At 42.8% G+C, this 12,693-nt stretch overlaps 1 protein-coding gene across 1 annotated transcript; it reads right to left on the bottom strand.

Annotated features, from left to right (window-relative positions):
- Positions 1–687: 687 nt before the first annotated feature.
- On the bottom strand, positions 688–9,120 carry LOC125704030 (interleukin-34-like). The gene is made up of 8 exons (XM_048969310.1): positions 8,870–9,120; positions 7,505–7,634; positions 6,361–6,507; positions 5,321–5,433; positions 5,166–5,243; positions 4,830–5,024; positions 4,502–4,655; positions 688–3,236 (listed from the first exon to the last, which is right to left on the bottom strand). Exons 3-8 carry the CDS (start codon positions 6,398–6,400, stop codon positions 3,184–3,186), a joined length of 633 nt encoding a protein of 210 aa, XP_048825267.1. The 5' UTR covers positions 6,401–6,507; positions 7,505–7,634; positions 8,870–9,120; the 3' UTR covers positions 688–3,183.
- Positions 9,121–12,693: the final 3,573 nt, after the last annotated feature.

Below are 12,693 nucleotides of genomic sequence, written 5' to 3'. Positions count from 1 at the left end.
CCAGATATAAGCACCGTGTCTAACCCCCAGGCCACTTGGCGACAATGTCTATAAAATGTCCTTGATGGTTGCATATCACCTGGACTTTTAGGCCTAATGCCAAGAGCCCTTTTTGACAGGTGCAGGTGGGATTCAAGGGTTGATGGGAGTTCCATCCACTACACCTACAATGCCAGGTATGCCTGCAATGGCATGAAAGCCAATTTTAGCATCACTAAACTTGCTGGACATTATATGTAGCTGTGCACACGGTGCGATGTGATCAATGCATGCACAGATGCAGGAGACCGCAGCCTTGCTGAGGCCATGTGCATCTGTAGGTCTGCAGGAATCAGACGCACCAGTGGCGTAGAAGCAGATGTCGCGAGCTGTACGGCGCACCGAGGGCAAAATTCCAATGTGTTCGTCTTTTCAATTTATCCTGCACCAGACCAAGGAAGCTCATTATATCACCCCAGACCGGCCTGTATTTCTCTATGAATTGTTCATTACTGAGATAGACCAAGGGGTTCATGGCCACCTGCGAAAGCAATTTGACTTCCAGTGGCTTGGATGGTGCTATCTCAAACACTGTCTTCTGTTGACTTGCACAATTCTCTGCCTTTGCTGGTCGTGAGGGGTGATTCATGAATTTATGAAGTGGATTTTGAATTGACTTTGCCACACCCTGTAAGATGCTGAATTGAAAACGATAATAAGAAGAATTTAATTCATTTCAATTCAACGCAGTCATACAATACAAGAATGTCATTTAACCTAGCAAAACATAAATAATTACATAACAGATTTACCTCCAACGTGGTAGATTTAGCCCAATCTACCAATAAGCATTTGGTTTATGTCGGCCCTGTAAGTGCCTCTCCATGTGCACATATTTATTGATTTTGCATATTTAACTGTCTATGTGTGTTTCCATTTGGGATGAGTCTGCATGCAGTAGCTTTTCCTGTTGCCTGTCAGATGGATATGGTTCTGATAGCGATACATTTTTGAGTGTATGAAGTGCTCTTTCACCGCGGTGCACAAAATCACAGTTAAACTATTTATTCAATAACTGAAACTTTACGTGTGGCATTCATTATGAACAACAGTGACATACACAGACATTTCAGGCAGCTGCTCAAATATGGGACATGGCCAACAGGTACTTTTTGCTGCCATAAATATTCACGATCATGTGGTGGGGGGTGGGGGCGGGATTCAGTGTATGCTGTGTATGTTAACATGGTGGGTAATTTATATTGAAATATTAAGCTGTGTTGTTAAAGCTGTTTACAATCCTTACACTATATATGAATTAATGTGAAATCAGTTCCATTGTAATTTTGTTTCCTTAAATTCAAAGCCAAATTGCGATTCTGCACCATGTTTTCAGCTGATTTATGAATTTAATTAGATTATGAAGGTCAATCTCAAGTCAATTCTAAATGGTGCACAACCCTGTTTTGTACGCAAATGGCATGCAGGTGGTACTACGACGAGTCCCATTTGAGCAAATTTATAGTCAGCACTGTAGATTTATATTTTGCTATGTCCAAAAAAGAGCATCAATGTGTTTTATCATCTATTTTGGCCGATCTCTGTGTCTCTGTGACAGGACAGCAGGAAAAAGTTCAAATACAGAATGACATAGAAAATAAGGGGCGGGCTGGAGCACTCATAAGTCTACGGACGAGAGTTTGTCCAGTTCTGCTGTCTTGAAGGCAGAAGAACTGCTCCTGGAACTTCCTTGCACTTGTGTAAATGGCGAAAGGAATGGCCAAAATTAAAAATCATGCCTAAAGCTCGCCAACAGACACGGAGGCCTTCCGGAACATTCTTTTATAGGGTAAAGAAAATAATGGTGAGCTTTTTTTGGTCTAACGCGTTCCATTACCCAAATAGAACTATCGCTACCATTTAACTATTGGGGGGTAGGATCATAATATCGGGGTGTTTTTAAGCTGGAGGGAATCAGAAGCTGTTCATCAAGGACAAGAAGAGTGAAGCCAAATACAGATATATCCCGGAGGAGAACCAATTTCGATAAAAACAAAGATATCCTACAGAACAAAACATAGCTAGCATTTCACAGGAATGACTTGAAGAGAAAATCTGGAATGGTTTGGCGTAACCTGGACATAAATCCCGCTGACGATCAAAAAAATCACTGACCACTGGAGCGATATGTACGAAGGAATGGGGAAAAACCCCTAAATCTATTGGCTGTGCATTTTTCCCACGTGAATGTGAAATTGCTGATCAAAATGCCAGGAGTGAATCAGCCTTATGCATATAAATATTTAATTACAATAATATTTTGGCTAAAGAGTTTTCTTGTTCGCTGCTACTGGAGAAAACTATGTCATGATTTTTGCATCCTTTTTTTGCAGAAGGTCATTTCATTTACATAACATTATCGGTAGGCATTCCAGCCTCGGCTTGGATCGGGAAAGGCTACATTCATGCTACATTGCTAAGGAACAGGTGCTGAGATGCTTACATATGGACACTAGTCCAGGGCTCGATTTCACCACACACAATGAGGACGAATTCATAAGCAGCAAGACAAAGCAAGAGAATTATCGTGGCATTGATATTTCAGTTCATCATCATAACAAATATTAATAAATACGGAGTACAAACATGGTTAATGTTTTGCAACAAATCTTATACCAAAACCAGATCCTCATCATAAAATATATGCATCTTTTAACTAGATCATTTTGCCTCTTAATAAACTTTTTCAAAACGTACCAGCAGGACTTTTTCCTGTAAGTTACAGCAAAGCCCTGAAGACCCACGCTGAAGAACGTAACCAGCTTGCCAGCAGCTGACTGAAGTCCTGTATGCAAGTCTGCACAAACAATATTGCCTTAAAAGATTACAGTTGCTAACTGCAACGCACAGTGCAGCTTTTTCAGCATGTCTGCAGGAGCTCAGGTGTGCACAGAGCCGCTGAAACACTCATGGGCGTCTTTAGTCGCAGCCAGATATGCCATCATGGTGCAGCCGTTCTGGCATAGCAGTAGTTTCAGCCGAAAATCCTTTTTAGAAAAATCCTTAGAAAAATCCAGAGAGCAGGCTGGATGCACATGGCAAGTCTCTGTCAGTGGATATGCACTGCCATCTCACACCCTGCAGGGGCCAGGGAGGTTTATGGCAATCGAACATGAAGTTTCCATGGAAGAAAGCGCGCTTCCTTCAGGCTTGCAAAGTCGGCTTTCGGTCTTTCCTCCAACTCGCGAAGTTACAATCTGGCAGAAAGAAACCAGCCTTCAGTGAATTAGGTTACACCATGATACAAACGAACAGTCATTGAACTGAAGTGAAGGAGGCTGCAAACAGACGAATTAACCATCCCAGTAATTTTTTAAATATCTCTTGGTTCAGAAAGGTTTCTGCTGGTGGTACCAAATGCATTAGCCTTTCTGAGATCATTCCATCTTAATGCGATCAGTACAAATTAACAGGAGACCTTTGCTAATAAATATACAAAGTAAATAAGAAATACATATATATTTGTAATTAGAAGTGGAAAGATGAAAATGAAATGAAAAATGATGAGTAACTATTTTATATTGTTATTGTATGAATGTACAGCAGGTGGAGCCAGAGAGCAGCGTGTAGCTATATTAAGGAACGAGCAGCGCGAGACAGGCGTATCAGATATCACTGGTCAGCTTCTTTCTGGTCTCATTAAATTAGTCATGATAAGCTCTTGGCTGACAGAATTTTTAAAATAAGCTAACCAAGCGTGTTGTGATTTTGTATTGTTCTTCAGTCATGCTGTAGCCAATTTGCATTAGAAATAACTGGAAAATAAACTGCCAGAGTTGCATTTGTTTTAAAATAAGTGTTTCCGTTTCAATTCAGCAAATGTTTTTCCATCACAGTTTTTTTAGTTAAGAGCTTCGTAACTCCTACACCCCTTCGAATGACAACATTCAACATTTTCTTCCCAATTTAGTGAAAAAATGTACCCCTCCCCCACATACCTATTTCGAGGCTGAAAAACAGCATTTTCTTTAGTTTTTTTTTTTTTTTTAAAGAAAACTTGTACCCTTTTTGGGGAGTTTTCTTATAAAGAGCACCAAATAACAGGTCAATGTGGCATATAGAAGTTGTACACAAACATAAGTATTTCATTATTTTAAAAAATTCAATTACTCAAAGCACTTCACATTGCTGAGGTTCTAAATTATCTTTTCCTTTTTTGCTACCTGGAGTGTGGAAAAGGCCCTACATCTCGAAAGGAAAACAATATTTATAAACAAGAATATTTCTGAGCTCAGGGAGATGTGTGTAATTCACATGCCAAACTTTATCATAATCAAATGGTGCAAATTTGCAAATGATGCAAAGGCCAGTTGTTCGATTAAAATGGAATGACGCAAAAATATTACTGTTATATGAGTTTAAATCTAAACAACCCAATACTGGAGGGTTAACACAGTGTACTCTCAGGACAGACCGCCTACAAAATGTGTCGAGGTTTTCTACAGAAAGGGAATTCACTCACAGTCCGCATTGCTGTTGAGGAAGCAGTCGTCAAATAGACAGTGCATGGTACGGAAACAGTTGTCCACCAAAGATTTGGGAGTCACCCACTTCCAGGTCCTGACATCAGAATCCCTTAGCTTGGCCATGATATCCTTTATTTCCTCTGGAGGCTCCTTTAAGTACAAACACACACAGGATCAGGCTTGGGAAGATGGTCTACAGCTACAAGTGTGTGGACATACAGAGACCGGAATGACGGAGCAGTGCAAGGATTGCCAAGGCGATGAAGTATATAGTATATCACTGGTGCTATGTGTGGAGGAATGCCGCCTTCTCCTGCTGCTCACCTCTTCCTCTGCCTCTTCCTCTACCTCATGTTGGACCTGCTGCACCATTTTCAGGAGCCGCTCGAGGTCCGAGATGTGTCGGCGGGATGGGTGTCTCTCAGGAAGTATACGAAGGGTTTTCTTTAACACCTCTTGGTTCACCATCACCCAAAGATGCTGCAAGTGTCTAAGCTTCAAGTCCGGTACCTTGGCCTTCTGTTTGAGGAAGAAGGGACTAGTGTTCTTATGAGTTATGCATGCTGTCTGTTGATGTGCTTTGGTATCTGTATGAGTCACGAGTCCCTGTATGAATCACAAGTCAGGTAGATAATCGTTTAAAATATATTAAGCACTTACCAGCTTATTGATGTTATGCAGCCTGAAAACCTCCTGGGGACGTACTCTGATGGTGTAATTCAAGGGGAAATTGTGCTTCTGTAAATTAACAACAGGTTAGAGTGCCAGTCTTAACTAGAACCTCGCAATTTGCACATGCCGATATTGCCACCTACCAATAATTGCCTCCGGTGGGGGGATTGAAGGCCGGACTTCAGAGTGGTGAGGGATGTGCAGAGTGTCGAAGGAGTGGAGGATGTCATCAGAGGAGGCAACACCCAAAGCAGGACTAAAACGAGATAATATATGTGTCATTATCGGTCAGCTGACCCCCAAAATGGCTCCTGCTCTCTGTTTTCTGATTGTCTTAACCTCGATCAGTATGCATCTCTAGTTCCATCAGGACTTTTTCTGCTTTACTCTTTCCGACTGATGGTCACGCATCATGTTGTCCCAGTCACCCAAATTTCCATATTTCTTAATGCATAGCAGATGACAAGCAGTTATGACCTTTAAAGCCTCCAAATAAAGCATCACTTGACAATGACTTTGACTTTCTAGGTTTCAAGGCCAGTCCTCAATAAAGTAAGGAATAAAGTAATTCTAGAGATGGCAAAAGCCAATGGTTTCGTACCTTCACTTCAATAAACTCGAGAACCACATATGGTTTCCATAGACCATAAAAACCAACTAGCTAAAGACAGAACAGAGCCCAAAGAACAGAGTGATGATTGTACTTATGCCGCTACGACCTCGAACCTAGAGCCCTGAAGCTTCTACAGTCAGAACAGCCCAGGCTCTGTCTCGCAGAGTCAGTACTCCCCCGTTTGATACACTCACACACCCCACAGCTCGGCATGAAAGCATGTGTGAAGGGGGAACAGGAACGACACAGAGGTCTGTCTTTCTGAGCTGTCACTCACTCCCTTGACCAAGAGTCCAACGCAACAGCTGGATCCTCTTTTGATAAAAACATATTATTCAACACATCCGGGGATCACATCTAAGCGCTTCCATCCTCAAGGACTGGGAGTACCATGATTGCCAGTCGGGATTTATAGCCTTAGCCATCTGTTAAGTACAGACTGTTTCATTGTGACAGAAAGTCTCAAACGCAGAAAAACACTAATTCACAGAAAGACGCAAACTAACACAGATGATAATAACTCCCATGTGCCATAAACGTTTGAACACAAACACTACCGGCGGCTCTTACCCAACAGCGTTCCGAGGCGTGAGACACACGGGCACGGCATACTGCAGAATGATGAAACCCAGGAATGTCCTTGGAAACAGCAGTCACTCTGGGCACAATTCCCTCCTTCAGTCTTCTCGGCCCCTCGCAGCGCTACACTGCAACAGGCTGAACATGCACAACATGATCTAGAGGAGCAGCTAACACATCAGGGCAGGCCTTACCACACTTTCAGTTTCATTGGTATTTATATGACGCTATTTCCAATGCTGCTGTCCCAAAGTGTTAAAGCACAACCCCCCACCTACCCTGCAGCTGTTTATCGATCATGATACCTTACAGACATTTCTGTCACATACCTCCACACTCCATATACAGTAAACTACCTCTAATTTGCAACTGCACTTTACTTACTGTCCACTGTTACACATACATTTCAACTTTCTATCACTGTGAACTTAGTGCTACAACTGTCCTGTGCATTATAATAATCATGTGCGATACCAGCCATTATGGTTTACATCCCTCCACTGTTACAAATTGAAATTGTGTGCTGTCTATTTATTGTCTTGTCTATCATTGTTTGTAATGTATTGTTTTTTGATTCTGTTACTGCACTTTGCAGTGTCTTATGTTGGAGTAAATCCTACCGACTGCCTTGAGCAACTGCACAGATCATGCGAAGTTTATATCTCTGCACTATTTATTCTCTCCGCACTTTTTGTTTACTGCTTGTTTGCACCTTGCACGCCCTGTCACTATGATGTTACTATATGTTGCACCGGAGCCATGGAGAAACCTTGTTTAATCACTCTTTGTACATGTATGAAACTGCTGATGACAATAAAGTAACCCTGAACCTTGAGTATTAAACCCAACCAGAATGTGGTTCAGATTTTTCACAAATAGCAGGAATGTGCCCTCTTAATGACACCTTAATGCACATAGTGTAGGAGGAGATTCACTGGACCACATCCTGGTTAGGATTAATACTGAGTGGGTCACTGCAATTATAGACCACATCTCCGGCTAATACACAGCAGGGTATTTAACGACAGTTACACCTCCACATCTCATATGACACGGAGGATGATTAGTCTTTGTGGGAATGAACTGAGCACGGTGACTTCATCACCAAAAGGCCTGTGTGTTCGTGATGACTCACCGCTGGTTGAGTGATCGGCGTCCGGTGTGGGACCTCTGCCAGAAGTCACGGGTTTATGAACAACAGGCTCTTGCTTCTACACCTCCTCAGCACACTTAGGTCAGCCTGTTCGGAGGTGGCGGTCAGATTGCTAAGAAGAGAAACACAAATGAATTAGAGTTTGGTGATACCACTGGACCAACCACAGAAGATTAAACAGTGGCAAAGTACGTAGTTAATTCTAACATTGTCTATAAGTGGAAGGTTGTACGAATGCACAGGGGGCAAATAAATGTACAAGCAGCGCCTGCCTGCCCTATAGGCGAGACAGGCGATCGCCTAGGGCGCTGTTTGGTACCAAAGAGCACGATCTGTGACATTAGTTATTTACACTAGTTTTAATATTTCACTCTGTCTTGTGAAACAGAGAAAAGCCAGCTCGTTAGCAGCCAGGACACCCAGTGCTATTTAATTTTACAATATAAATCAATTAAAAAAATAGTTTTCTGCTGCTATGGGGGACAGCGTCTCGCATATATTATAGGACCGGCCCCCGCAGAATACCAGGGCCGGTCTTATAATATAAGTATTTGCGCCTTAACGATTAAAGTCGGAAATACAGCAGTGATACCCAATTATTTTTCCCCGAGGACCAAATTCCATCGGCAACTCAAACCAAGGTCCAGCGGAAAAGAATGAAGAATGTGAAATGGGGGGGGGGGGGGGGGGGGGGGTTCCCGGATGATAAGCCTTGCTGACCGGGGGTTCCCGAAAACTAAATTTGCCGACCGGAGTGGGAAGTAGGTGGGCGTGCGGGGGTCGTTCACGATAAACTTACTAGAGAGAATCACAGGGTCCAGACATTACTCAGCTGGTGAAAACTGACATACTCCAGCAAAACGTTGTGTAACGTCTTCGTTTGTTATATAACTTAAGTATTAGTGAAACGTCCTGCAAATCAGAAAGCAGTATCTATTTTTAAAGACTATAATTTTCTTAGTTTTACTATTCGTCTCCACTTTCCAGGAATACTATACGTAGTCTATGACTCCCCTAAACCAAGAATATTTCATCCGACAAAACATTACCTGCCTCATTCTTCTGACTAGTCCCATCTACGATACTGTCCAGCTGCAGCACGAACAGCTGTAGAAACTTTTATCCGGCTTTTATTACCAATATTTCGCTGCAAACTGGAGTCATAGGCGTCGTTAAAAACGAGCCGCTAAGTTACTGTAAACTGAAAGTCTAGTTTAAGTCAGATATAGAAAGTAAAAGACGGCGAACCCCGTCAATGTAACCCATGCAGTATACGGGTCGCTTTCCCCTTCACTTTCCTGCTGCCAGACCCTTCTAATAGGAAATAGTTCAAATCCTGCTACGCACCTTTTAAATCCAGGCGTTGTGCAGCAGGAGTCGTCCTCAGACCGAAAGATGGCCAAAGCTGTTCGAACTGCAGATTGATACAGGACCGAGCAAAACCGCGACATCCCCGAAGCACCGTGCGCAGCTGAGAATCTGTGCGCCCCTCCGCTTTATATGAAATCGAATCTGGAAATTCCCAAGCTTGCACCTCCTTCTTCTCAGGCCCCTCGCCCCTAATCCAAAAGCACTTAAACCCAGTGGTGTACTTTCGCTTTCTGCTGTGACGACAGTATTTGGCTCCAATCTGACCTATCCTTTGAGCAGGGTGGGCAGTGGCACGAGAAAGGGGCGATGTGTGACCTAGTGAGTCCTGCTGTATTGGGGATTTTGCCACAATTTTATTGCTATTAATTTTTGAGGTTCTAGATTTGTTATGTGACGCATTTAATATTAAACTCTATCCCCTTTGCTATATGCATGAGATACCTGGAACTTTATTCAGCTACCTGCTATTCTCTGGTTGTGGTGTCTCATAACCCCTTAATAAATGCATCGAAGAAACAGCTTGAATCTTGCGGGGGTAACTCTGTGGGTGTGTTTTATCCGTTCTTCTAACTCTCTTATGCTAAAAGTCTTCAGAATTCTGATGCACCACGAATGCAAGTCACACTGATGCATCACAATTAACAAGTAACAGAAGAATCCCAAAAGCCCTGTGATGCAATCCGCCTTTCCTGGGCCCAGCTGCCGCAGCGGCTGCCACTCTTGCATTCTCATGCTGCAAGGTTGCACCCATTAAGCCGCAGACAGCCCTGGTTCATAGACCACTCCTCAGTTTGCCTTCCCGCTGATTCTGGGATGAAGATTTTTTTTTGTGGTGGTGGTGGCTGTGGGGGGGGGGGGGGGTATGTTGAATGGATCAGATGTCTAAGCTTTTGGGAGCAGATTGTTGCAGCAGTAACTGAAGCTACAAACATGTGGTTAAGATAGTGCCATGACGCATGAGTCCCTTTCACACAACATCCTCTCTATGGTACAAGTGTAACATAACAGCAGCTTTTATCTTCCTGCACTTTTCTTTGCTACCTAGCGCTCTGTGAATTTTTAAATATCTATTATTTGTTAGTCCGGTTTTAATCTATATGTATTTCCCAAGGTGCTAAACAAACAAACTATAGTCCCGAACTTCCTGCATTTGGGGGTTACTGTGACTCTCCCCATTTACTGTGACTCTCCCCCATTTACTGTGACTCTCCCCCATTTACTGTGACTCTCCCCATTTACTGTAACTCTCCTCATTTACGGTGACTTTTTCCTTCTTTAATCCCACAGTGGTGCATGGAGTCAGATGCTGCCTCCAAATGACTTCAGACTGGCAGAATCCTTGCCACTGCAAACAGCAGAAAATTATTTATTCATTCATCATTAACCTGTCAGAGCCACACAAATAATTACACATCTGAAAGTTATTATGATGTCCAACGAAATGGGGCATTTTGGTTTGGAAATTCTTGAAAGGGGGTTTCCTTCCACTGCCAAAAAAGAAATGAGCGGTCAAAACAACATATGTCACCAGCCCAAAGAGGGCGACATCACTGTGGAAATCCCAGGGTGGGGTGGGCTAGTGCGGATAAGGTGATGATGGAGAAATTCTTTCCTTTGTCTGGACATTGTGTCCATGTTTGGGGTCCCGGTCATCTCATTTAATTTCCTACTTCCCATTATTTTCATTGCTCTCCATCAAACCACTTAGCCCCTAATTCGTGTAGCTCTGAAAAGAAGCTGAACGTTCTGCAGTAGAACCTTCAAATCCCGTGTTTGATTGTCTCGCTATCAGCGATGTCATTTAAAAATAATTCCCATCCTGCTTATCACCCCAGAAAACGCTTTCTTCATCAGAACATAGCCGAGCATATCACTGTTCATATAATTTCCCCTTGCAATACAATAAAGAAGATCTAATTGAACCAAATAAGGCACTCAAAGAGGAGAGCTACCTCTGATTGGAGGAGCAGGCTGTCACCAATAACCTACAGGTGTTTGACTAGCATGTTCATTTTTTGCATCCCCTGACAAGAAAGTGCATCCAGATTTACATACACTCAGACCATTAGAATGCTTCACTCATCTGCTTACCTCCCACCTGTACCTCTGTCTCTTCTACCTCATTTCCCAAATATCTAACCACTGCTATTCGTTGTCTACCCAGACTAGACTGTGTTCTACCGCACACACACAGGGAGTCATGTACCACAGCCTTTAGTGACCAATATGTGGGTATGTGGTTTATTGCACCATAGTCCTGAAAACACGGAGCAGGAATTCCAGGAGGAAACACAAGGACTAGGAACGTTTAGCAGGCATTAAGGTCCTGAGGCTATGAATAATAGGAAGTCACTTGAGTTCACAGTTGTGCGTTTCATGAAAAAAAATCAACTATTTGCATGGTTTTGTGTATAGCAGGTCCTTGTATAGGTTCATTTGCTTGACAGCTTTGTGTTATATCGGGCTGTTCTGGTAGTTTGACTGTTAGCTTCCATATTCCAGGTAGTGTCAGTGATATTTTTTTCTGGGTTCTTGCATACGATCTGCTTACCTTTCCCAGAGTTCACGTTTTGCTTAAAACCCTGTCTTTTGTTCCTGATCCAGCCCTGACCCATCCCGTTATTAGATGTGCATTGTTCATTATGGCGTTGAGCAGAGGGAGTAAACCTGACACATTCATAAGTATTTGGTTGTGACTCTAGTTAAACAACCACACGTTTTTAAAAGGTTTTGTTGATTCAGTGGCACACATATGCAGTCAGTGAGAGAGGCCGATGTGGCTCAGAGGACGAGGCGCCTTAAGGACCTTTTTGATCGGCTGCTACGTCACTAATGCGCCACACGGCAAAGCACCTTATCACCCTGGCAACATCTGTTTGAAAAATAAATGAACGTCCCCCGGGGTCAGCCAGCCACTCATCTGGCTGCACACAGTGCTTGTTAATAGTGTTAAAGACCACAGATGTTTGACTCGGAATTTTCTTAGAGTCACAAATCATAACAGAGCCAGCTCTGCTGCCTTTTCATTTTTTATTGTATAAGTTTAACCGCTCTGTGCCTCGCCGTCAGAGGCATCTCTTACCAGGTTCCAGCCCCAAAACCAGAAGTCAGCAAAAAAATTCTAAATGCTTTCCAGATTGCAAACAACACATGCAATTCATAAAAAAATAACAAGAATAAGAGTTTTTTTTTTTTGTGCCACCCATTCCTTTAGCACTGGTGGTAACAGAAGTATCCCACATTGTCCAGGCAGAAACAAACTTTGTGTGTTTGATGCTCCATGCCCGTCTCCCTGGAGACCTCTGAAAGTTATACGCACTCTATAATGCAGTCTTTTCAGCATTCCAGTGTACGTTGCAGCTCTGCTCTTCCCCCTTCAGAGGGGTGAAAACCACAGCAGCTGGGTTTGTGTAGTTTCCGTGAGTGAGGAATGTGTATGCATGTTTATGTGCATAAACACAGCCACGAAGATTATGTTTGTTTGTTTTAACGAACATAGCCTCAAGGCATTTTAATGAAAACAGACTTGTGTTTATATTAATGCCACCGAAAGTAACTTTGTATGGTAACAATGTTTCAGTCTAGGGCTGGTGTGTGGTTCAGCAGGTTAGAACACCATCCTTGTAATTGGAAGGATATCAGTTCAAATCACCGTAAAGTGATTTCACTCATGAGCTCTTGAGTAGGGTGCATAACCGCAACTGATCCTGGAACTGATCTTTCTTACAAAAATGTATAATTATGCACCACTTAATGAGAAAAATACATTCCGAGAAAGCAATTTCATCGCTGTGCAAACA

Source organism: Brienomyrus brachyistius, chromosome 11 (assembly GCF_023856365.1).
Source record: "Brienomyrus brachyistius isolate T26 chromosome 11, BBRACH_0.4, whole genome shotgun sequence".
NCBI lineage: Eukaryota > Metazoa > Chordata > Actinopteri > Osteoglossiformes > Mormyridae > Brienomyrus > Brienomyrus brachyistius.
This window is presented reverse-complemented; position numbering and strand designations above follow the sequence as displayed.